At 41.9% G+C, this 26,835-nt stretch overlaps 1 protein-coding gene across 3 annotated transcripts in view; it reads right to left on the reverse strand.

The window, feature by feature from the left end:
• Positions 1-2,891: 2,891 nt before the first annotated feature.
• LOC106609519 (anoctamin-4) overlaps positions 2,892-26,835 on the reverse strand; it is a 45,429-nt gene continuing 21,485 nt past the window's right edge. For all 3 annotated transcript variants that reach the window (XM_045722178.1, XM_045722179.1, XM_014208436.2), the window contains 26 exons: positions 25,607-25,801; positions 25,169-25,305; positions 24,691-24,843; positions 23,664-23,764; positions 22,943-22,987; positions 22,708-22,839; positions 22,239-22,345; positions 21,846-21,901; positions 21,056-21,177; positions 20,675-20,809; positions 20,276-20,372; positions 19,578-19,638; positions 13,359-13,441; positions 12,027-12,167; positions 11,579-11,743; positions 10,224-10,260; positions 9,901-10,012; positions 9,752-9,809; positions 8,997-9,094; positions 8,756-8,898; positions 5,147-5,299; positions 4,686-4,833; positions 4,429-4,548; positions 4,225-4,333; positions 3,920-4,123; positions 2,892-3,560 (listed from right to left, as the gene is read on the reverse strand). In XM_045722178.1, coding sequence (XP_045578134.1) covers positions 3,932-4,123; positions 4,225-4,333; positions 4,429-4,548; positions 4,686-4,833; positions 5,147-5,299; positions 8,756-8,898; positions 8,997-9,094; positions 9,752-9,809; positions 9,901-10,012; positions 10,224-10,260; positions 11,579-11,743; positions 12,027-12,167; positions 13,359-13,441; positions 19,578-19,638; positions 20,276-20,372; positions 20,675-20,809; positions 21,056-21,177; positions 21,846-21,901; positions 22,239-22,345; positions 22,708-22,839; positions 22,943-22,987; positions 23,664-23,764; positions 24,691-24,843; positions 25,169-25,305; positions 25,607-25,801 — 2,900 coding nt within the window. In that variant the 3' untranslated portion in view covers positions 2,892-3,560; positions 3,920-3,931. The remainder of the gene's footprint in view (positions 3,561-3,919; positions 4,124-4,224; positions 4,334-4,428; positions 4,549-4,685; positions 4,834-5,146; positions 5,300-8,755; positions 8,899-8,996; positions 9,095-9,751; positions 9,810-9,900; positions 10,013-10,223; positions 10,261-11,578; positions 11,744-12,026; positions 12,168-13,358; positions 13,442-19,577; positions 19,639-20,275; positions 20,373-20,674; positions 20,810-21,055; positions 21,178-21,845; positions 21,902-22,238; positions 22,346-22,707; positions 22,840-22,942; positions 22,988-23,663; positions 23,765-24,690; positions 24,844-25,168; positions 25,306-25,606; positions 25,802-26,835) is intronic.

The following is a 26,835-nucleotide window of genomic DNA, read 5'->3' on the forward strand; positions in this document are numbered from 1 at the left end:
ACATGCAGAGATGCGATTCGCCGCCTGGTTATCAGAAGGGGGAAAGGAGAAGATTAATTGTGTGTCGTCTGCATAGCAATGATAGGAGAGACCATGTGAGGATATGACAGAGCCAAGTGACTTGGTGTATAGCGAGAATAGGAGAGGGCCTAGAACAGAGCCCTGGGGGACACCAGTGGTGAGAGCGCATGGTGCGGAGACAGATTCTCGCCACGCCACCTGGTAGGAGCGACCTGTCAGGTAGGACGCAATCCAAGCGTGGGCCGCGCCGGAGATGCCCAACTCGGAGAGGGTGGAGAGGAGGATCTGATGGTTCACAGTATCAAAGGCAGCAGATAGGTCTAGAAGTATGAGAGCAGAGGAGAGAGAGTTAGCTTTAGCAGTGCGGAGAGCCTCCGTGACACAGAGAAGAGCAGTCTCAGTTGAATGCCCAGTCTTGAAACCTGACTGATTAGGATCAAGAAGGTCATTCTGAGAGAGATAGCAGGAGAGCTGGCCAAGGACGGCACGTTCAAGAGTTTTGGAGAGAAAAGAAAGAAGGGATACTGGTCTGTAGTTGTTGACATCGGAGGGATCGAGTGTAGGTTTTTTTCAGAAGGGGTGCAACTCTCGCTCTCTTGAAGACATTAGGCAAGCAACATTCAAGGAACCACACAAAGCAGGGGGTCTCTTCAATTAAAATCTGAAAGTCTATATTTGAGAACTCATTAAATGTTATTGAACACCAATAAGTCTGGGTATAACATGGGACACTGTGTTTGATGTCTGAATCGTGGCTGAGACAGACTGGAGAGGTAGACTGAGTAGTCCTGCATGAATAAGTATTAGAAAATTAGTTAGAATGGATAAATTAGAAAGACTAGCAAGGGATACAAATCTGAAGAAAAAAAACACCAGACGGGTCAAGGAACACTGGTCACTGGTCTGAACGAAATGGATGAAAACTCAAATGAAGCTTACGTCCCATCAAACAGGAGCCTGGACATATAAATATAATCTATTCATTCATTCTATTTCTATGTTCCCAGGTCCCCACCACTTCGTATTAGACATTTCTGAAAAAATACAGGATATGAGGCCATGGCTGATATGATCGCAGATTCCCAGGATAGCCTTACGCAACTCAGAGCCGGTGTCAGAGATAATCCTTTTAGAGGTGAAAATTTGCCTTAATAGGAAACAAACATGCCATGTTTCCCCTCCTGTTTTTAATTCTCAGAATGGAGAGTGTGTGTGGATGGGCACCCTACGCTAACTCCATCACACCACAGTAATCCACCCTGAAGGACATGGCACTGGACTACATAGAACTTGTAGCCTCCAATTTGTAGTGATGTGCATCATTTACAAGCGAAAGTTAAAAATCTGAACAGCAGATTACAAGCATTTTGCAAGGGTCAGGAGGATTAAGCATTTTGAATATATAAAATGGAACAATATGGAAAAGTTATGAAGCTAAAAACAATATAGAAAGACACCCTTATGGATACGGTGGTTATTAGGTGATTAGTACATCCATGTATTATTACGTAAGCTACATCTCAACGACTCAGATGCTAATGTGATTTCCAACAGCTTCCAGCTCCACATGTAACAGTTCCAGTCAAGGTCAGACAGACTAAGAAGGGATACTTTATGTAACCTCAGAATGGCTTTATAATGCTAACACAATATGACCATAGACAAAATACTGTAAAAGCGGTTTTCATAAAACATACACAATGGCTTGGAACTTCCCAGTGGCATTACAAAGCCCTTTTCTCAGGCTTCCAGGGTCAAGACAGTTGCAAGATGGGTGTGATTCCGTTGTCAAGACAATCAACTTCCAACCAAAATGCTGTCTCTCTGCAATGACATTCAGCCAAGAAATTTCCCCCCAACATTTGTGTATTTTGTGCTCAAACAGGAACATCCAATTTCTGCTTGAATCCAGCCCTGTGGTTGCTGCTGAAAAGGCCTTTCAGTGTGCTCTGTGTGCCAACATGACCTTGACTGGCCACTTCAGCCATATTCTTGTTTTGTCTTATTAGACCCCTGAACGTCAATCATGAATAGGAGCTGTAACAGTTTTAAATTACATCTTATCCTCAATGTAACTGTTACCTATCACAGAAAAGGATAACAAGCTAGTTCACCTTGATAGGCTGTTGTAGTGCCAAATGTGTGAAACAAGCCTGACAATTCCTACGGATATGAAAGAAAGTGGTCAATATTGAGGCGGTGCTTGGGGAACCAACTGTTGGCAAAATGTGTATTACTATTACATAGACATGTAGACACTAGGAATTATATAAATGTACAGGAGAAAGCTGCCAACAGTAGAGAGCATTCAAATAAACATAAAGCTTTAAGGATTTGACAGATATTTTACACCAATAATGGTGTAAACCGAACAAGAATTCTTCCAGGGGCACAAAAAAACCCCACCCTACAATAAACATAAATAAAGATACTTCTCATCTTCAAAGTATCAGAACATGACTGTGTTTATCTTTGGACACTTGTCAAAAAAAATGTGAGAACTAACTGTACACCTACCTATTCCCTTCTCTCTCTCATTGTTGAGGTCTGTGACTGCATCAGAAGATAGGTGTATTGGCACCCCTTGGTGGCCAAGTAGGGAACTGCAGAGGGGGAATCAGGTGTTACCACACTAGACACTAGAGGCAGACAGTAGCTGCAGTTACAGTTACTTGGTGGGCAGCCTCTAAACGAGCTGGAGGAGACATCAGTGTTAGTGATGCATACTGTGTTCTGACAACCTGACCTACCCGCTAAGGACGTGCTAACCCGCATGGAGATTCTCATAGTGGCACATTCTGTCAGATGGAAACATGTTGAGACGGTTTTAAAATCACATCAAAGTGCAAATGGGACAATTACAAAACCGGTTTGTAACAAATATGAATTTTTATTACTCTTGTAATTAGTATCCATTGTAAAGGAAGGCATTGGATGTTTGAGCAGTCTGCGTCCACTAACACAGATCTGATGGAACATTTCAAAATAACATTGTAAGCAGCACACAACGTAAGCAGAGAACATGGCCGAAGGTTTACAGCCTTGTAAAAGCAATTGATCATGATTCCTCATGAGTTTGTCCTGAAAATAAAAAGGCTAGGATTGTAAACAGGGTTTGTCATTCAACCGCACGGATGACAGAATCTTTTTTTAAGTTGTGACAATAGAACTGCAAAAGTTAGTTTTTTTGTGTTTCTTTGAAATCTACATTCAGGTTTTCAAGAAATGTACAGTTGTGAGTCCAAAGTGGAAGGAGCAATCTGGAAAAAATTAGTAAACCCATTGTCAAATGTTCCAATGTATGTCCTCTTTTTTCCCCCTCACCCACTGGCTTCTCGGTTTCAGAATGACGTACAGTACGTTTGAACACCATGGCGAGGAGCATGCTGAATGCAGGTTTGTTGGATGGTCCTCTTGGGGGCGCTCACCTGGTCCAGTGAGAGACGCAGACAGGCAGGACAGTCCCTGGCGTGCATGCAGCCAGTTCTCTGTCATTCCCACACACAACACCACCGAGCAAAAATGGACACCAGTATGACCTGTGGAGTCATAGAGAGCGTGTCAGTAGATAATCACAACAGTAGTGGAACTTCTAGACAACAGGAACAAAAGGGACATTACTTTTTATTTTATTTCCTTATTTCCCTTCCATGCACAACCTGGTCCCTTGTCGTCCGGTGCTTCAATTGGCAAATCTTACTTCGATAGCTGATGTGTGTTGAGCGTTCAGGCATAAAATGACAGCCGTGCTTCACCCAGATGAGTGGTGCTACACCTTGGTCATACAGGTGACTTATTCTTCCTATATATAAATGTAATTCCTATACGCCACACTCTGCAGCCTGCAAACTGTTATAGATTGCCTGTCACTATTCAGTGCAGTGTAGTTATTTATCACCTGTTTGTGCATTCAGAGCAATGCGTTATGATGGGCCCTGTAATTCTTCTTCTTCTCGTTCTTCTCCTTCTGCAGTCTTTCTAGCTCGGCCTCGTACATCATCTCCTGGATCAGGTATTTCTCCCGCCGCATGCGGTCCCGCAGGTCCTTGGGCAGGTCTGGGATCAGGTAGGCGATCAGGTTCTTGATGGTGAAAACCATGTGCTACAAAAGAACACAACACCAATAGTACAGTAATTACAGAATCATCTTGGCTGAATATTGTGTTATGGTTTTGTTGAATGGAATGAACTGTACAAACTAACCTCGAAGACTATGATGAAGGCCAGTCGTGCGGCCAGGACATGCCAGAACTGCAGCGTGTAGGAGTATGGCTCACCGGGCGAGTCTGGGGGCACTCTGTAGTCACGGTACCTGGGGGGTCAAACACAGGGTCGAAAGGTCAAAGGTTATGACTTTTCTGTTCAAACAAGCCCAACCATACCAAGAGGTTTGGTCACCAAACCTACCTGCAGTACTTCACTGCTTCTCCAAACATATCCGATCCATCTGTCCTGGGCACCGACGTGTTCTCAAAATCAGACACTCTGAACATCGATAGACTGGCGTTCACATATCCCATCATGCACCTGGACAGGAAACAATAAAATGTCAGTGGTTTGACGTTGTGATGCAGGACAATGCCGCTGCCCTCTATTACTAGCCAGAATACATGTCAAAAGGCAGACACTTTGCCTGTGTGGTCACTGTGGTCAGGCTCGCTCACCTCTCCCCGGCCCGGCCCTGCCCGGCACACGGGCCGTACTTGTATGCGTAGACAAGGCGTGGGATGAAGTCGGAGGTGACGGCGATGACAAAGGCGTTGGTGATGACGGACAAGATACCGATGCCCTCCAGGATGCCGTACCAGATCCCTGGAGAGAAAATAACAATGTTCTGGCTCCGATGCAAACGATTTATTACAGTTCACCAGCAAGCAGCCTGTCAGGACGTCTTCAAAGAATACTTATAAAGGGGTTTGAGAATGATTCCAAAAGTATAAAGCATAATAGACTGGCCGGCTAAAATCTTCTGTCTGTGCTGAAACTAATGAAATAGGGTTCCATTAAGTGAAAATAGCTCAGGCACAGTGTTGGCGTAAAACAATTACGTCTATATGGCATGTTTTGCGTTCCTTTGAAAATGGCCCTACAGTAGGGGATTGTCAGAGCGGAAGATGAGCCTAACCTATGTCTTTGGCTTGAGAGGGCAGGGGTCTCCGCCACTGGGTGACAAACTTGTAGGCGTCCAAGCGGATCTCGATGATGTTGTTGAGGAGGGCCAGGAGCGGGGCCAGGGGGAAAGCTGCCACAAATATGGTGGTGAAGCCAAACTGTAAGACTGAAACACACAGACACCGAGAGTAAAGCGTCACCAGTAGCCCTATTCAAAACCCCATTCAAAAATCCCATTACATTTTGTACAGATGGCCACCCCAAAGCCATATTCACTCAAAAAGGCCAATATGATTTGAGGTTATACCATTCAATGTCGCAATTGTTACTGTAAGTCAGTGCGTGTGGGCATTTTACAGGACAAAGTTAGCCATTAGATTTTGTGCTTCGTGAAGAGCCTCGCCAAGGAAGTCACAGATGGTAGTACATCGAGCGTAAATACAAAATCAGCATTCAAAAAGCCTACAGAGACACCACATAATGGATCTATGCAGCATTATGGGTTAAAATAGCATTATGGGTTAAAATAAACAGTGACACATGCATGTGGATATAGCTGCATGCTGTGTGCAACCACGGAATCCTAGCCTAAGCGTTACACTGATCTGTCATTGTCATAAATGTCACGGTCATCTGGCATCGTCATACATAAATCTGTCTACACCAAACACATGTAGGAGAAATGCTTCACGTAACCATTGTGTGATTAATACATGACATGTGCCTGCTTTATGTACCTCACATAATCATACTTAAAGGACAATTCCACCTCAAAAACCATCTTTTGGTATTTGTTAAATTAGTCCATTGTTGACATAGTCCCAAAATGTTTTGCTTGTCAGCACTCAAGTTTTCAAGCTACGTAACTTTCAAAATACAGAAATCATCACTGTATGATGCATTATATGATGCTGCGTTTTGCATCATACAGTGATGATTTCTGTATTTTGAAAGTTACGTAGCTTGAAAACTTGAGTGCTGACAAGCAAAACATTTTGGGACTATGTCAACAATGGACTAATTAAACAAATACCAAAAGATAGTTTTGGGGCAGACTTTTCCTTCAATATACACATTGAAAATCTATGTAGACATTAATGATTCACATTTACCAGCATTCACATTGCTGGTAAATAAATGTAAAACATGATATATACAGTACATGGCATGTATATAATGGTTTACATGAGCAAACACTGTACGAGTGCTAGTTTATGGTTAACCTTCGACCTCCAGCTCCCCAGGGGGGCAAAGAGGATAAATCAGTCATGTAGATCAACTTATTCTAGAATGTAACAAGAGCAGGTTAGAGTTCTTACTGTCCAAACATGTTCCTGGTTTTTACTCAAAAGTTCTTAAATAGACTGTATTAGAGGATTATAAAATAGTGAAATATTGAAATTATGACATTTCAATAATGATCTCTCCTAGTTAGTGAAGTTGGCAGAGGCTGCATGCCGTTTTAGGGAATGTCATTCCTGTAAAGGCGAAGAGCTTACAGATTGATATGGACATTTCACATGGAGAATTGCATAGCATTATACTTCAGTTAACTATGAGATAACTTTTTAATTATGACATCATACACAGGTCATAACCACTCACTCTTTACGCCAGTGCTTACTTGGTAAATTACATTCCCGGGTCATTTGTAATACTGGTATAAATTGTTAGAAATTCTGTATTCTTATGACAGGTGTTTTTTAGCCTCATGTGGGCCTTGTGACATTTAATCTATGAACTGGCCACTTATTCAAGTAGGTTGTATTTCAGTCTGGAATCTCTCAGACAGAAAGGTCCTTTCCACCACCCAGAAACTAGCTAGGTTAATCAACATCCTCTGAGGTAATCTATAGTCATCAATAGACTGTAGCCAGGTGTGTTATTGTTTTGGCAGCCTGGAGAAAAAGTTGGCACTAACACCAGCACTTTGCCCACCGCAGAACCACCCGTAGCCCCTCATAGGACACTTCTGCCCAGTGGAAATCTTTTTTCTATAGAAGTAATTAGGTCCTTAGCTAATATTCATGGCCTTTCTCCTCTCCATGTGCAGTTTGCCTGGCAAAGCAGAATATGATGGCAAGGAGCGCAGTAAACATATTTGGCACATGCATTCATGACCTAACTAGTAAACAACATTTTGTTCTACAGTACCTTTCATGTTCACTGCAAGCAATCAGGCAATCAGGGAAAAATGACAACGGAGACAACGGAGTTGGTGTCCCACATCTGACCAATAGGTTCTCTCAAATTATTAACAATTTACATTACACTACTCTTATTACTGTTGAATTATTATTGTAAGCAGTGCAAAAAGAATTGTAATTAGTCATTGCTACGCTGTACTTACTGTTAGCGTAACTAATGGTAACGTCTAGGGGTGCTGCTAGGGTGAGTTGTGCTGCTCTACGTCGGAGTGTAACAATGAGTAATTCAAATTCTTGTAACACTGTACTCACAGGAACAATTACACTGTACTCACAGGAACAATTACACTGTACTCACAGGAATAATTACACTGTACTCACAGGAATAATTACACTGTACTCACAGGAATAATTACACTGTAATAAGAACCCCGTGTAAAGTGTTACCCAAATTGTTTAAGGAAATGGTTCACCCAATATACACATGTAATCGTTTTCCTTACGCTGTAAGAAGTCTAGAGACAAGGTTAGACATCCATCCATCCTTTGGTTTTATATACCTGGCCAGTGGCCACAATTCCCAAACGCTAACATTGTTGTTTTTTTTGTCGAAAGACCAATGTAACTCAATATCCCCCAAATTAACATGTTTAGCATTTCATGTCCAAATCATTCCAGTGTCTAAAATTGAGCCATTTCTAGTCAAAGCGTGTGAACATAAACAGAACAGTATAAGCACCACTGATGGGAATGGGACAAACAGAAAGAGGATCTATCGATGACAACAACACATTTTTACACCCGTCTTACACAGAGGAGTTGGCTATGTTTTCTGCATTTATGTATTAACTGTATACAAGATGATGACGGCAATGATTCTCAGTGTTCTCAATGCAGAACAGTGGCTTACTTGGTTGCTCACTCAGGTCTCACCCAGGTCTATATGGCTCGAGCCACACTGATTTCTTCTGATTGGTCAATTGATTGATAGTGAGATAGAAATGATTTGCATTTTAAAGTAACTGTCCAGTGTCTCCAGATTTCTATGGAATATAACCTAGAATTAATTACAACATGAGTGAAATATTTTTCATCCAAAAAATGGTAATTAAGTATGTTAAAAAGCAGCTTTTCTGTATTGGAACGGTGTAACCCAACAACAGAAAGGTGTGTGTGTACACTGGTAATTAAAAAAATGCATATGAGTAGACCAACTGATTGGCCAGCTCCTCCTCAGGAGGATGACATCATCCTTTATGTGGAAATAGCAAGCATTTTTTAAACGGTCTGTTTGAGGTGTTTTTAAAAAAACGTTTTTTTTTTCTTTCTCCAATGTATGCTTTGGCCATAAATACGAGTATAGGATGAGTCAACAACATTATTTGGGTATGAGTTTACAGAATATTACGTTTTAAAAGTGAGATTTTCATTGGACAGTTGCTTTAAATGTGGGCTCAGGGTCAAAGGGTACATACTCATCTCCAGGTATTCGTCAAACAGTCCGTAGGCATTCATGGGCTGCAGGTTGTAGTCCCTCTCCCACTGCGGGAAGCTGGCCTTGGCGTTGGGGCCGTGCTCCTGCCTCAGCCTTCGCCGCGTCCACCAGTTCTGGATCAGCCTGACAAACAAGCAATTATAAAGTCACGGGGGGTGACTGGTGGAGATGACACACTAGGCGCTAGTTGCGTCTAATTGGCTAAGCCAGGCCATACTTACGGGTAGCCCAGCTCCATGAAGTTGTTCCAGGTCTGCTTGAGCACCATGATGATACCCATCTGCATGCAGAGATCTATCAAACAACCACTAGGATGGCACTACACAGAAAGGGGAAACAGTGCCGACACTTTATTCAATCAACAACTCTTCAACTAACTATCCAGTAACCCTACATCCTAACCATCATTTTCTGGTTCATAACACAGAGGTTTGAGTGAGAATACATTAAGGTGTCTGTAAAAGAATATACTTGGCAAAACTAATGTAGACATTAATAAATGCATTTCTAAAGCTTCCAAAATCTTTTTTACTACGGAGGAGTCCCAAAATGATCCAAGCTACTTTCTACTTAATCTGGGACACCCAGAACAAATTTTTGGGGTATTTGCAGCATAAACTCAATTAAGTTCTGTGAGGAGACGTGTTAGGAAATATACTAAAGAGACTAGTGAAGTCTCCACCCCTCTAATCTGAAACTCTCAGACGGTTTCTGGCAAGTCTACGGAACAAAATGTCCCCTCCACTTCCTAAATTCGAAAGATGCGAGCACCTACGAAATTGTGATGTGATCAGCGATGAAAAAATCTACGTACTGGAACAAAGTTCCTAATTCGTTGTGGCATCCCACAGTCTGTCGACAGATGCTACTACCATTTATGTTAAATGCATCTGTCCACGAGAGTACTTTCCATTAGAAATGTTCCACGTTGAACCTTATTTGAAAAGCCTAATGAAAAACATACAAGTTCACTCACCTCTTCCAGTTTCCAGCGGTTAATGAGGCGGATATAGGCTCCTGGCCGACCAGTGAACCTGACAAAGGAGGTCACATCATTTTACTAACTAATCTCTATGAAATATAGTCGGGTATTACAATTTACACCATGTAGAGATGTTTCCTCACCTGCCCAGGAAAAAAGCTATGTAGAAGGTAGAGCTGTTGAGATTGACAAACTGAAACAGGAACATCTTCAGGGTGAAGCTGTTCTCCCACTCTGACTCAGTCCTTGGCTGCTCTGTGGATACAGAGCCAGAGGGAGAGACAGAGAAACAGAAAGAGAGAGAAAATAGAGAATAACATTAAAATAGAGAAAGAAAAATAAAGAGGGAGACCAAAAGAGAGAGGGTGTGTATAAAATGACAGCCCCTGCATTATATTGACTGTAATTACCTCTGAGGATGGCATGTTACAGCATGATGACAGATGGAGGAACAGTTGTAGCTTACCTAAATTGGTGAGCAGAAGGGCAACTTTTTCATACAACTGAAAAAAAAACAAGGTTACCAGTTAATAGGGTTTGTTTTCCATGATTCTCTTGATTCTCATGCTGTTGTAGCTAAAATTCAATACGTCACGACATTGAAGGGCGTAAGGATCCATTTTTATCAACATTTTGAGCGCAACTGTAGTTAACTATATCAAAAAGCGCTACACGACATGAGGGTTTCACCACTGATAAGACATTAATATACACTGAGTGTACAAAACATTAAGAACACCTTCCTAATATTGAGTTGCACCCCCCTTTGCTCTCAGAACAGCCACAATTCATCAGGTCATGGACAAGGCATCGAAAGCGTTCCACAAAGATGCTGGCCCATGTTGACTCCAATGATTCCCCCATGAATTGCTGGTAGTGGATCTCTACTCCAAATAGCTTGTTCCATCTCATCCCACAGATGCTCAATTGGATTGGGATCTGGTGACTGGGCAAGCCAGTGCAGTAAGCTGAATTCATTCATGTTCGTGGAACCATTTCTGGACAATCCTAGCCTTGTGTCATGGGGCATTATCCTGCTGTTAAAAATCTATTTGCAGACAGATACACTGCTGCCATGAAGGGATGCACCTGATTGGCAATGATGTTCAGATATCCTTTGGCATTCAACTGTTGCTCCACTTTTATCAAGGGGCCTAATGTGTGCCATGAAAACACACCCCACACCATCACACCACCACCACCAGCCTGTAATGTTGACACACGGTATGATGGATCCATGTGCTCGTGGTTTTCTCCGTACCCTAGTCCTCCCATCACTGTGAAACAGCAGGAACCAGGATTCATCAGACCAGGCAATGTTTTTCCAATTCTCCAGTGTCTTCGTTGCTTAGCCCACTGCAACCACAGTTTCCTGTTTTTAATGAAAGAAGTGGAACTCTGTAAGGTCGTCGGCTGCCATACTCCATTCGTGTCAAGGTATGACGGGTTGTGCATTCTTTCGTGTGTTTTTGGGCACCAATGTTGTACTGGATTGTCAGTTGACTAACTGTAGCCCGTCTGCTGCTCTGCACAATTTGTGTCACAGCCTCCTTTGTCCCCTTTCATCAATGACCCGTTTTTAACCACTGGTTTACCGTTGGCTGGATGTCCTTTGGGTGGAGCAGGTGTTCCTAATGTTGTGTACATTCAGTGTGCATATGTATGTATGCATGCATATATATATATATATATACACACACACATATACACACACACGCGTGCACACACACACACACTGAATGTACACAACATTAGGAACACCTATATATGCCAGTTTTTTAATCTCATAATCCTAAATGCATTTCTCAACAAAGCCCTTACCACATTGAGGAGCATGATGATGCAGAAGTTGATGCACACGGCTGTGCCGGTGGTGGCCACCTGAGAGTTATTCCTGATGAGAGCCCAGCCGAAGGCGGCAAAAGTGCTGACTGTGATCACGCGGTAAATCACGATGCCGAAGACGGCAGCGATCACCACCAGTATCTGAGGTCAATAAAACACTCTGGTCAGACACACCGATAGCAACAAGGCAAATCTGATTGATAGCTCACTGCCTTGAGTTGGCTTGCTTGCAACATCACAGTTGTGGGTTTGATTCCTGCATGGGCCACTTACTGAAGACTTGAATGAATTCAAACAAAACCCAGTGGGAAACTAGTTTAACAAGCGCCAAGCATGAGGCAACATGCAAACCATTTTAATGAATCTGTCCCTACTCAAATTAATTTATTATGAAATATTCACTATACCTACTCCAGGGACTTACCATAAAGAAAATTCCAGAAGCTGAGACGATGAGTCGGCTGTACTTGTCTGTAAAGGCCTGGTACGGCTCAGGCTTTCCAGATATGGGGTTCATCCTCTCCTTTTTGGAATATTTGGCCTCAAACTGGGGACGGATTTCCTCCTGCAGCACACAGAAAGCTGGCTGAGCCACAAACGCTCCCAGAATGTTCTGCAAACGTCTGCAAAATGTTCTAGGAACGTGATCATGATACGTCTCCTTGGATTTCTTGAAACAGCTGTAGAATGCATAACTGTGGGTATTTCAAGAACACAGCAGAGTGTCATAACCAAGGTTGAATATTTTCCTGGTATTTACAAATGTTCCATCCCAAGAATAAAATCACTTTTCTCCCGGGTAACCCGGTATTTCCCGCCAAAACTGGAAGTGTCATTCAAAGTGTTTAATTTTTGGAGTGTGGACTGTGTCACTGTATTATATGGACATCGCTCAAACCATGAAGCTGAAGGAGAGAAACTGTTATGCTGGTGCAGGACATGCAGCCTACAAAGTTAAAATTTTAGGCAAGGGAATTTGATTGAAAAAAAATGTAGTAAGGCCTATTTTACATTTCTATAATTAGTAGGTTTATATTATATATATACACACACATACATACAACATTGTGTGACGTGTGTATTAGAGTATAACCCTCCCTTTTGGTAATATTTAGATATGTGCAAAACTGGCAAACACATTTGGAAGGAAAATAAGTGGGCAGAATGTATATATTTTTGTTATTCAATTAAAACCCTAATTTTAGAAAGGGGGTGTTTAAAAAAAATATTACATTAATGTACCTCATATATATATATATATATATATAAAAAAAGAATTCTGTGCTCCATACTGAGGTGGGCTGTCTGTCCCCAACGTGAGCATTGATGATTGATCATGCAGATATGCGATAGCAGAGAGAAGGCCGTAGACTAGATAAGATTTAGACGTTGCATATAATTTAACAGTTCTATTTCACATCATGCTGTTCATAGAACTCATTTACCGGTTTCTTGCTGTTATTTATCCTGAGAAAAGGGATTGGGTTTGGGTGGAAAATCTCAGTAACCCAGTTCCCGCTACTCAAACCTAGTCATAACCTGAGTGGGAATCTCAAGGCAATGCTCCCTCTTGTAATATTTTGTATATTTCAGAAAAGTGGAACGTCCCTAGGACCTTCATGGTATGATTGTTAAAATCTTTTAAGAAATGTAAAAAAAAATAATCTGAAAAGATCTTCTTGCAAGAAACACATACGTTATGCCTGGGAGATTATTTCTAATTTGATGATGCTGATCATAATGAAGATATATTTACCTCCTCTTCCTCCCAGTCAATTAGGTCCCAGTCATATGCAAGGACTGCTCGCCGCCTCTTCCAGAACTCGAGAAACACGGTTGCTAAAATACACAACTAGGTCAGTGTTTGAGGGTTGTTAGGGCTAGGTGAGTATGTGTCATATTCAACGTGGGACAAATATGTACACTTGTGTTCAAGATATAAAACAATGTTGGAAATGTATTACAAACAGAATCATTTAAATTCAACCATCTCTTGCAATGCTGCCAAAAACAGGAACCATTTAAATTCAACCATCGCTTTCTTTGTTGAAGGTTGTTTTGCATGACTCAAAATGATTCAATTATCACTTCAAGAAGTTCTCCACATTCAGATAAGATAATAATACAAGTATTTTGCAGCTGGGTGCCAGGATTCATACTGTTACTTCAGTTATCTAAAATCGTTCAATATTTTAGCTATTTAGGATGGTCACAATAGGTCATTTCACCAACAAGCCATTGCTGCCTTTAAAGCACTGGAGAGAGAGGGAAGGTTCTCCTGAACAAGGTCCTTTGGATGGGTTACCCATTGCCAATCTGTTTACCAGTGTGTCACTTGACAATCAGAGCAATATCTCTTTGCAGAGGCTGGACTAAGATCAGTTAAACTAGTAGCTCTGAATGGAAAGGCACATGTTTTAGTAGTTCCAGACAGTTGCATGAGGCCGGCCATTGACTAGCGGTCTCTTTTGGTGGAAAGGCACATGCTTCTGCAGAGCCAGCAGCAGGGGAGCACACTTCAGAGGAATGTTAATGAAGAGATTTCAATGGGTATTCTACTGTAGGTGAATGCCAAGAAATAGTCAGTGTGGAACAACAGCAAGGCCCTGCAGCAAGATCCACTGCTCTCTGGACAAACCCAGGTAGGTTGAGTTTTATACTTATTTACAGGCAGTCCAACGATACTGTATTGCAGGAATCATCAACTAGATTCAGCCGCGGGCCATTTTTTTCTTGAGGGGATGGTTAGGTTAGAACCACAATTACAAATAATTTGTAGACTGCAAAAAGACTGCCCGAACAGATAATGTTTGACTAAAACAATCATTTCAAACCTTGCTTGCATTTGTATATGATCACGTCGTGTCTCTCTATTATGCGTGAGAATACTTGGGAACAGATTTCTTAAATTAAAGTAACTTAAAGCTGATGAACTGTTTTCTTTTTTACAGTCTCATGTCCAACAATGAAAATTCCCCACACAAAAAAAGAAAACGTTTTTGCTCAGAAAACTTTGGGGACCAAATAAAACCACCAGCGGGCCAAATTCTGCCCACGGCCCGCCAGTTGGGGAACCAAGCTGTATTAAGTATCTGAGGGCCTACGCAGTTATTTATCCTTGATTAATCCAAAATGTATTTTAAAATGTTTTGCTTTATTGTTCTACTTTTATACCTGTGGTTCCACTTGTATGCACCTAAATGATTATAAGTGTGTCTGGATACTGTGTCAGATAAATGACTAAAATGTAAATGTTGTGCACTACAGAAAATGATTGCAATCTACCAGTTGAAAGAGCACCGAATGCAGTTAGGTTGTTTATCACTTGTAGATTTTCCATAATTTGCTCTAGCAACAAACAACAACAAAAAGACTAAAAATGTGAGTAGGCTATGGGATTGTTACAAAATAGTAGTGTGCTATTGAAGTGTAGCTAACATGTATTACTTACATGTTTCAGGTTAGTTTATTAATTTTTGCTACCTACTGTAACTGTTTCACGTTTTTAGCTGATCTACTTTGTTGCATGATGTTGAGTGAAGCACAGTTCACGCAATATATTTGACCATTGAAGTACTGTAACTTTGTACCAAGGAGATAACATCGCCAATTTGTGACTAATTAATTAAAGGCAGGGTTAGATTAAATATTTTTGGTAGACATTGCACTCAAGATAATGATGAATGGTGGAGATTTAACCTACATATGAATCTCGCTAACACATTAGATAACACGTTAGATAACACATTAGGGAAGAAATTCGCAATAGCCGAAACAGCACCACTGGACACCCCACCCGCATTTGTTATTGTTCTTGTTTTGAGGAAATGAGCATCCAGCATCGTACATACTCTGCTGTTCACTCGCACGTGCAAAGATGTCCGAAGTGGAAAAAAACAGTTTGTTGTTTGATGTAACGTCTTAGATGTTGTAATATCGCAAACGGATGTGGCAGTGTCACCGCTGGATTCAAGCTTTAAGTACACGATGCCTACGTAAAGCCATCACAAACAACGACCACTGATCAACACGTGACCATTCAAAACAGTGAACAGTATGACAAAAATCATGACTCATGAAGTATGCAATCAGTAACCATAACGTACACTGAAGAAACATGCAAACCCTACTGTCAAACTCTTATGAAGAATTATGACAGCCTCTGTCAAGTCCAAAATGTTGTTAACTAAAGCAATATGTGGTTGACGCTACACGCTACATGCTCCGTCTTGTCTAGATTGGTCCTGGTCCTGTGTTAAGGAGTTGATCGATGGGCCGTCCCCAGAATGACAGCTTCTCGCTGGACCTTTCCCAGTCAGACGTCTGGGTCTGGCAGCCAGAACCCACGCCAACGGCGGGTGAGTGAATCACATACAGTTGAAGTCGGAAGTTTACATACGCCTTAGCCAAATACATTTAAACTCAGTTTTTCACAATTCCTGACATTTAATCCTAATAAAAATTCCCTGTTTTAGGTCAGTTATGATCACCACTTTATTTTAAGAATGTGAAATGTCAGAATAATAGTAGAGAGAATTATTTATTTCAGCTTTTATTTCTTAAAATCACATTCCCAGTGGGTCAGAAGTTTACATACACTCAATTAGTATTTGGTAGCGTTGCCTTTACATTGTGTAACTTGAGTCAACCTTTTCCGGTAGCCTTCCACAAGCTTCCCACAATAAGTTGGGTGAATTTTGGTCCATTCCTCTTGACAGAGCTGGTGTAACAGTCAGGTTTGTAGGCCTCCTTGCTCGCACACACCTTTTCAGTTCTTCCAACAAATGTTTCAATAGGATTGAGGTCAGGGCTTTGTGATGGCCACTCTAATACCTTGACTTTGTTGTCCTTAAGCCATTTTGCCACAACTTTGGAAGTATTCTTGGGGTCATTGTCCATTTGGAAGACCCATTTGCGACCAAGCTTTAACTTCCTGACTGATGTCTTGAGATCTTGCTTCAATATAGCCACATCATTTTCCATCCTCATGATTCCATTTATTTTGTGAAGTGCACCAGTCCCTCCTGCAGCAAAGCACACCCACAACATGATGCTGTCACCCCCGTGCTTCACGGTTGAGATGGTGTTCTTTGGCTTGCAAGCCTCCCCCATTTTCCTCCAAACATAACAATGGTCATTATGACCAAACAGGTCTATTTGTGTTTCATCAGACCAGAGGACATTTCTCCAAAAAGTACGATCTTTGTGTCCATGTGCAGTTGCAAACCGTAGTCTGGCTTTTTTATGGCGGTTTTGGAGCAGTGGCTTCTTCCTTGCTGAGCAGCCTTTCAGGTTATGTCGATATAGGACTCGTTTTACTGTGGATATAGATACTTTTGTAAATGTTTCATCCAGCATCTCCACAAGGTCCTTTGCTGTTGTCCTGTGATTGATTTGCACTTTTCGCACCAAAGTACGTTCATCTCTAGGAGACAGAACGCGTCTCCGTCCTGAGCAGTATGACGGCTGTGTGGTCCCATGGTGTTTATACGTGCGTACTATTGTTTGTACAGATGAACGTAGTAACTTCAGGCGTTTGGAAATTGCTCCCAAGGATGAACCAGTCTTGTGGAGGTCTACAATTTGTCTGAGGTCTTGGCTGATTTCTTTTCATTTTCCCATGATGTCAAGCAAAGAGGCACTGAGTTTGAAGGTAGGCCTTGAAATACATCCACAGGTACACCTACAATTGACTCAAATTATGTCAAGTAGTCTATCAGAAGCTTCTAAAGCCATGACATCATTTTCTGGAATTTTCCAAGCTGTTTAAAAGGCACAGTCAACTTAGTGTATGTAAACTTCTGACCCACTGGAATTGTGATACAGTGAATTATAAGTGAAATAATCTGTCTGTAAACAATTGTTGGAAACATTACTTGTGTCATGCACAAAGTAGATGTCCTAACCGACTTGCCAAAAGTAGTTTGTTAACAAGAAATTTGTGGAGTGGTTGAAAAAACGAGTTTTAATGACTCCAACCTAAGTGTATGTAAACTTCCGACTTCAACTGTAAATCAAGTGCTATATATTGCATGTGAAAGTGGCCTAGAATGCACCTTTGGAGCATTGCTCCATTGTTTGTGTTGGTAAATTCATTCTTCTTGGATAAACTGAATTTAAATTGCTGACTTACAGTATAGTATTATATGTAGAGTGTGTAATGAATACCTGATGAAATGTATGTTGAAGTTAAATCCCTCTATACCATATATTGCTCACCATAAAAGATGAACGACAAGGAAATTTATAAGAGTGGTTTCCATAAGCCCTGAAGACAATGTCTGAATTTGCAGTGCAATCAATAATTGAAAAACTAAGAGCTACAGCTATTTTAATATGAGCACAGTCTGGCAGCGCATTCACCAGCTCAGCTTTGGAAGTCACCTGAGAGAATAGAAGATGCATTACACAACTTGTATTTCTCATTTGAACTATCTGGAATATAGAGATGTCTGGTAGTATGGATTAGTGTTTGGGCAGTTTACAGTCAGGTATCTACAGTGGATTAAAGCCATTGTTCATGGCCTATTATTCAATTGTGTACGTTTCTGGAAAACAGATGGAAGAGGACTGGTGTGGAAGAGGAAATTAGATTTTTAATCTTACATGACCTGAAGAAGACACAGGTCATCCTGTTCTTCGTCTTGTCTTTAAGGTTGTTCTGTTCCCTGATATGTAATTTAACCAGTCTGTTTTAGAACTGTTTCTAAACTGCCCTGTTGTAATTTCCTGTCAAACGATCTTTCATGGTTCCTGTTGTCCCAGGATGTGTGGGGGAGTGGACATGTCCTTGATATGATTGGTCTTTCTCAGAGTCTACTATCCGTGGTGATAAGCAGAAGTACCGAACTCATTTGAAGGGCATGTGAAACACCCCACCCATCCTTGGTCTGTATAAAATGTCTGTGGAGAACAAATAGCGAGTCAAATTGGTTTTCCCTTGCATGCATGCTCGTAATAAAGCTTTTTTATATTGAGACCAATCTCGACTGCCTTTTCCACCACACTGGTTACAGTCTACAACTTCTGTATGGTTACTTTGCTATATGTTGCAAAGGGCTTGGCCCTGGCCATTACGAGCTCTTGTCCAGATGTGCTAGGTCTAATCTGGGTCCATTTCCCCAGGGACATTTTGGATAAACTGTAGACATTTGATCATCCCCTCCTCTACATTAGTCTACCAGCTTTGCGCTCTTCCTTTATCTCACTCACTCTTTCTCTCCTCAACTCTTTTTCCCCACCTGTCTTCTCACACAGCCGCCCAGGTCTTCATTTGGCTAGCGCTTCTATTGGCCTTTGGCCTGCAGTTCTACCTAGCTGTGTTCTGCCTGCTGAAGTGCTGGAGTTTTGACACGAGGCTAAAGCAGGCTCTTAAAAACCTGCCCTCTACGGGGAAGCTCCTCACAACAGGTAGGTCTATTCCAGGGATGTTGCCATGACAGTGCAGTGATCCATGAACTGACCAAGGCAAGTATGTAGTTTGACAAAAACTTTGGTTTTTGTTTTATCAAATCCACTGAACACTTTCGATCTCACTACATTCTGAAATCAAAAGTTAAGCAGGTTGAAATGCGACCTTTCATTTGACTAAACTGGAGACAATGTTAATAACACCTGTATTCCATATGTTTCAGTCCCTTCCATCATTCAATTTCCAGAGGACTTGAAGAGTCTGAAAGCACCGGCTTACTGTCGTTATGACGTAGAAGTGGCTGAATCCTCCCTGCCTAGACCCTGCTGCTATGACGATGAGGCTGGGCCCTGCACTAACTCTCCCTATACACCCTTTGCCTGGGATCTTGTGCAATGCTGAGGAGGACCCTGTAACACTTTACTGAAAATTAAATATAGTGAGCATGGAATGCTGATCCATAAAACTGTTGAGTAAGTTACTTCTTAAACTGAATTTTTTAAATAAAATTTGATTTGTTTTAAATTGAGCCTATCATATTTATAATAAATGATAAAAACTCACCCCACACAGCCATGAATACAGCAAAGAAAACTGTTGCTCCGTTGTCAAAAAGATGGGTGACCTAAAGCCAAGAAACAGATCAATAGCAATTGCTTAGAGAAATTATTTCTGAAAACATGAATTCAGTACAAACACATAAAGTAGTCACATTTGTACATAAAGATTACAAAGGAGGGCTGTTCGTTAGACATTTTCCAGAGCAAGCTCACAAAGTAGTCCCGTGTAGCTCAGTTGGTAGAGCGTGACGCTTGAAACACCAGGGTTGTGGGTTCGATTCCCATGAGGGACCAGTATGAAAATGTATGCATTCACTACTGCAAGTCGCTCTGGATAAGAGCATCTGCTAAATGACAAAAATGTGAAGTAAAAAGGTTACCTTGCTCAATGTGTTATACTTACATTTTACTGTGGGATAGCTCTGGAGTAAATGTTTGTCAAAAAATTCAATATGTTTCTAAAAAGTATATGACAAAAATCACTGTTCCTGGAGAACTGCAGTGTACGCAGGCTTTTGTTTCAGCCCAGCTCTAACGCAAAATAATTCTGGTCTAAATTTATGACCATCATTAGTTAATCATTTGAATCACACACAGTGGCTCTCCAGGATCGGAATTAGCCACAACTGCCCTGATGTTTGTCAGCAGTGCTCAGTCTGGGGCAAATGTTTAACACACTCTACATGGTAGTACGGAAGTCACCTTGGCATAGATGCAGCTGTCTGAGAGTCTCAGGTAGGGGCAGTACTCGTCACATATGGGGCACATGATGATGTCAGTGGCCTGGCAGATTTCTTTACTGGAGAATAACAGACAACCTTTAGCCTGGTTCCATACACTCATCAATTCTTATTGCATTTATCAGCCTGTGTCAGTGCTGCCACACGACTAAGGCAATGATAGCATTGGTAATAGACTTCTACCAGACTAAGGACAAATTTACACCAGTGTAAAGCATGCGTATGTTTGGTATTTTTTTCTAGTGGAAGAACACAAGACCAAACATAGTATTTTATACATATTTTATCCTTCACTAAGGTAAAACAATGAGGTAAAACCTAATTAAAGAAGACCAATGAGTATTAGGTGAGCTCACATTACCTGACCTGGCAGTGGTCTAGGGTGAACCAGCCGTAGAGGAAGACCATGAGCCCAACCAGCGCCGCAGGGAACAGCATCCCAGTGTACCAACCCAGCCAGGCAAAATAGAGACCAATTTTCTCCCCGAAGTACCGCCTGACAACACCGCCAGGAGACAAACATGTCATTATGTACCAGCCCTGAAATGATGTTGTGGCTTCATACGTTTTTAATGATCTGGTAAATGCACTCCTTCATTGATTAATTCATGTGGCTTTAATACATGTGGCTGGTGAAGTTGTATTGCTTGCAGGATCGAGGACAACCTGCAAGGTGCAGATAATACATTGTATTAGATCTGTGATGTCCTTATAGAGCAGGAGTGTTAACACAGTGTTGTACCTTATGAGGTCCAGTGGCTGGTACTTGTACCACACACCCCACCAGGCCCAGCATTCATACAGCAAGTGTCTGTGGTTCTCTGCTCCATGCGTCCGGATGGAGTTCTTACTTCTGTAGCTCCCCTGTTAACACACACACACACACACGTAATGTACCATCATAACTACAGCTGTAGGATCTTAATTTGATCACTTTTTTTGTTGCTGACAGGAAATGCAAACTTGTAGTGTATGAGTTTTAAAAATGCTTCTAAAGTTTGTAATTTCCACTTTGAAATATCAGACTTGATTTGTCCCAATGAAAAATGTATCAACCCCTACAAAAATACCCATTAATTATTAATCAAATAATAATTCACTTTTTCGGTTGCCGCAGGATTATTTTCCTGCTGTAGTGAACTGACTCAAATGAAGATCCTACAAGTGATATTTCTCTTCCAAGCAGTGGCGGTTCTAGACCATTTCAACTGGGGGGGCCAAGCTTGGGCCAGTTGTACTGTTAGAGGGGCCAGTTACATTAGACGTTATTGTTGTCATCGTTTTCTTCACTGCATTGCAGGCATTAGCAGGCAAAAGACCATATTCATAATCATTAGTGTTCCGCGTTGCCACTGTCTAATAACGGATGTAAAAAAAGAACGATAGCAAAAATTAGTTATGTAAAAAATGATTTCATACTCCACATTTAGGGGGGCCACAAGGGGGTCCAAAATTGTTGTCACAGGGGCACTGCCCCCCCCCCCAGTACCACCCCTGCTTCCAAGCCAATGCGTGAAGTGTCGGTGCATTACCTCATGAAGGGGAAAAGCTGCCTCGTATGAACTATTGCTCAAAAGACGATTCAGCCCTGGAGCATAAACAAGAACATGAAGAACAATAACTCTACACACCAGAGACATGCTGTATCTCAAACGTGGAACACATCTAGCAGTGGACTTGTACTACTTGGAGAGGTGCCAGGTAGCCTACCGGTTAGGAGCGTTGGGCCAGTAACTGAAAGGTCGCTGATTCGAATCCCTGAGCCGACTAGGTGAAAAATCTGTCAATGTACCCTTGAGCAAGGCACTTAACCCTAATTGCTCCTGTAAATCACCCTGGATAAGAGCGTCTGCTAAATGACTACAATGTAAATGTATTATCCAAAGGCCATTTGTAACTGTGTTAGACGACGATGACAATCTCACCCATTTTGTCTTTGCCCTCCTCATATTTGACCCTTTGCAAGATATGATGGACGATGCGACTCCTGGTAGCGTTGTTGAAGAATGTGTCTTTGTTGTGAATGGTGAAACTGTAACATAATATAGATACAGAAAAGGATCCTAGATCATATTTCTTCTAGACCGTTCCAGTCCGTTGGATTTATTGAGCTTTTGAAAAGCACACCATTTTGGCTTGGTGTCATCTCAGTGCATTCTATATAATTTTGCCTCGACTAGCGCTTGTGAGCCCCCCAAAAAGACCCCTAAAATTGGACCACACCCACAAGGAAATTTAGTTCATTTGTTTACATTGCAAAAATGTGGTACCCAAAACTAAGAATTGTGGTTTAAAGATGGAAGACATTGATTCATTTTCACCTTTAAGTTAGTAAGGAAAAAACATATACCAGACTGGTGGTGGACACACACACACACACACACACACACTCACTGATGTATTCTGGAGCGACTGAAGGGGGCGGTAAAGCTCTCGTTCTCCTCCAGGTCAGGGAGGGTGTTGTTGTCAAACTTCATGGGTTTGCGAGGCAGCCATCCTCGAAATCTGTTGATTCTCTTCTCCATCCTGGATGGTGACAGAAAACCCAAAACCATATCAAACATAGCCAGAGACCATTAACATTAGGGTTGTGCCCCAAAATTCGATCAATAAATCAATTAGCACTCACCTACTCATGAACTTGTACCGTCGATGCATGTAGTAGATTTTCCTCCTGAAAACTCCCACAACATTATCAACTATTAAAAATCTCAGTGCATTAATGCATTGCAGTGGCCTGGGGCGGTCTAGCAGTCTAGGTCACTTGAGCCTCTGGAACACATGTACCGGTGCTCGCATGTGTTAGAATGGTAAGAGTGCTCTAGAAGGGTCAGATTCTAACTAACAAACATGAAGAAATACAGAAAATAAAAGTGCATTGCAAATAACCGTAGATTCATAGTATGAGAGAGAGAGCGAGACAGAGAGAGTCAGTGAGAGAGAGAGACAGAGAGTCAGTGAGAGAGAGAGCGAAAGAGAGCGAGAGAGAGAGAGCGAGAGAGAGCGAGAGAGAGCGAGAGAGAGAGAGAGAGAGCGAGAGAGAGAGAGAGAGAGAGAGAGAGAGAGAGAGAGAGAGAGAGAGAGAGAGCGCGAGAGAGCGAGAGAGAGCGCGAGAGAGAGAGAGAGAGAGAGAGTGAGTGAGTCAGTGAGTGAGTCAGTGAGAGAGCGAGAGAGAGCCAGTGCGAGAGAGCCAGTGCGAGAGAGCCAGAGAGAGAGCCAGAGAGAGAGAGCCAGAGAGAGAGAGCCAGAGAGAGAGACAGACACTGTGTGTGGTGGGAACCTGTCTGTCGATGTGATTTATGTGTGTGAGTGTGTTTGGAACTACAGAGGCTGTGTGTTCGTCTCCCCACCTGAACGGCATCCGAATGTTCATAAGCTCTGCGTAGCGACACAGCACCTCCCAGGGAGCATGCAGCTTCAGGAAGATCACATCACTGTTGCACACAGACAACTGTTTGAGGGGAAAAGACCCAGCATTAGAAGTATTACGTCCTGTTGATACTATTTCTTAGAACAGTTTCTTAGCCCATAAACAATGTGAATAATATAAAATCTAATGTTTTAAATGAAAATGTTTCTATTCTAAATCCATGTTGCCACACATGTATCGAGCTTCAGTAGATTTGACTTTATTTGGATCTCTTTTAGTCCTCATTTGGACTAATCTTCCAAGAGTAGAGAGGTTTATGGACTTCATAACTGGACATAAAGAGGAAAGGGACAGTTGAAACATTGATTTTCTTTTCTCTCTCATAATTTCCTATGACATACATTTCCTGTGACTGATCTCAGAACAGTTAACAGGCATTCGCTGTCATGGCTGCGGAATAGTTTGTACTAGGATCTTTAAAAGATACCAAACTATGTGAGTTTGATTTCTTCAAAATCCCAGTAGCACAGTTATATAGTCAGTACTGCATTCTCTGATAATTTCAAGCAGAATTCTGCCTTGCATCTTGTTGTCATCATAAGCAGTCTGACTATACAGTAGGTAAAAGAAAAAGCTACCCTTGCAGGACCTAAAAATAACAAAGTGTCTCCATGTAGGAGAGAAGCAAATGATGCTGTTAAAAGAGAGAAGAAGCATAGTCTCTTTGAATGCTCCATATGATGACCTTGATGTTACTGCGTCAGCACACTAGGCGTCAGCCACTCTCACACACGCACAGACACACACACACACACACAGCACAATTGCTTCTCTTCTCCTTCTAAACAGGATTGAGGGTGAAACTTGCCATCAGCACATTTGCATTGGTTTATGAGTGACAGGCAGAGCTTCAGTGACTACTGTAATACTGTCATACAATAATACTGTTACTGTAATGCTATGTTACTGTAATACTATAATATACTGTAATACTCCGTAGTACTCGCCTCTTTCTCCATCTGCAAGCCCTCGGCCCGGATGTTGCGCTCAAATATTTCCCTCTTCTCCGACTGCGGACCAGACTTCCTGTAAACCAGGATGTAGTCGATGTGGCACTTGCCATCGCTGAAGCACAAGCCACTGGACCTACTTCTCCCTACCTGGGGAGAGAAACAGAGTGAGGGAGTAACCACTATAAGGTTGTTTTGACCCAAAGTGACTTCAATATATTTTACCATTAGCACTGCCTAACATTTACAGAGGCGGTTGAGCTAAAGTGCTTTGCTCATAAGCACAAGATCTAAATATGCTCTTCCAAGGTTTATATATCACACTACCGTAGGAAGAAACCAATGAGCTCACCCTAAGAAGACTAAACGTCTTTCCAGATCCCCCAAGGAGGATGAGAATAACACTGACAGCAGCCAGCTTCAACCCACAATGACCATACGTGCTTTACGGACACACATGTCATTGACCTCTCACCTCTGGTGCCGGGTCAGTCCTGGTGTTGTCGTCCAGGATGCTACTGGTCCCGGGGTCGAGCAAGGTCGAGTCGCCATCTTTGGACGGAGTGCTCAGCCCCTCCAAACTCTCCATTAACAACTTCACATCCTTCAAAACTGGACAGAACATCAGCAGAAAATCCAGCGTCAATTGTCAAACCCTCAATATGTTTTTGATTCTGTGGACACCTAGATTACTTCCTAACTCACTTAATCTAACAAAAAAATTAACAACAAATTTACAAAAATCGAACAAAAAAATAAAAAATTAAGTGCATGACTACCACTCAGATTTCAACTTCACAAAAGTGTTTTTGTCTCATAAAATTTGCTCTTTAAAAAGATGCTGCACAACAGTTACATTATGGTAATGTTATTTGGTTGAGGTACCCCTTTAAGGAGGTGCCAAATGGCTTACCATGGGGTGGCATGTTGTCCTGTGTGCTGGGGGAATCCGGAGCCCCAGCCAAGGACTCCTCCATTCTGACTGGCGACCTGTTGGGGGGGAAGGAGAAATCCGCAGCCTCAACCCCAGGGGCCGGGGGCCGCAGAACTCTGCGTCTGTGGGGGCTCTGCCATTGGAGCTCAGCCCCATGTAGAGAGAAACTCACACCTGGAGGAGAGATACAGAGAGAGAGAGAGAGAGATACAGAGAGAGAGAGAGAGAGAGAGAGAGATACAGAGAGAGATACAGAGAGAGAGAGATACAGAGAGAGAGAGATACAGAGAGAGAGAGATACAGAGAGAGAGAGATACAGAGACAGAGAGAGAGATACAGAGAGAGAGAGATACAGAGAGAGAGAGAGATACAGAGAGAGAGATACAGAGACAGAGATACAGAGAGATACAGAGAGAGAGAGATACAGAGACAGAGAGAGAGATACAGAGAGAGAGAGAGATACAGAGAGAGAGACAGAGAGAGAGACAGAGACAGTGAGAGAGAGACAGTGAGAGAGAGACAGTGAGAGAGAGACAGTGAGAGAGAGACAGTGAGAGAGAGACAGTGAGACAGTGACAGTGAGACAGTGACAGTGAGAGACAGAGAGGAGAGGGAGAGAATTCATCATATAAATCAACCATCAGTAAAGACTGAGGCCCCACATTTAGTGGAAAACAGATGATAGAAGAGAGGGTGAGGGGTATTATCAGAGCTCAGTAAATAAAGTTAAATAAAACCCACATAGTTAAATAAAGGTTCAATAAAAATACAAATAAAATAACCTAACAGTAAAGGAGCTGGAACATTTACGTTGTAACGTTTGAGACCTTATCAAACCTTTAGGAGACATCCTCTGTTGGTTAGGAAATGGGAGATAGGTGAGTCCAGAGTATAGTAGGGCTGGGAATTACCAGGGAGTTCACGATATTATCATCTCGATACTTAGGTGCCGATATGATAATGTATGGCAAATCTCACCCTTCTATATGTATGGTGATTCTATATGTATGGTGATTCTATATGTATGGTGATTCTATATGCAGTGCGATTCTATGATTTTATTGTGATTCGATGTTTCAAACATATTGCTCACCATATGTCTTCTGCAGAGAGACAAGAGAGAGCCATGAGAAAAGTAGTTTTGATCAGTCAGGGAAATATAAAAAAAAGTGCTGAAACCATGTTGGCTTAATATTTAAAAAGAAGAT

Source organism: Salmo salar, chromosome ssa07, assembly GCF_905237065.1.
Source record: "Salmo salar chromosome ssa07, Ssal_v3.1, whole genome shotgun sequence".
In the NCBI taxonomy this organism is placed as follows: domain Eukaryota; kingdom Metazoa; phylum Chordata; class Actinopteri; order Salmoniformes; family Salmonidae; genus Salmo; species Salmo salar.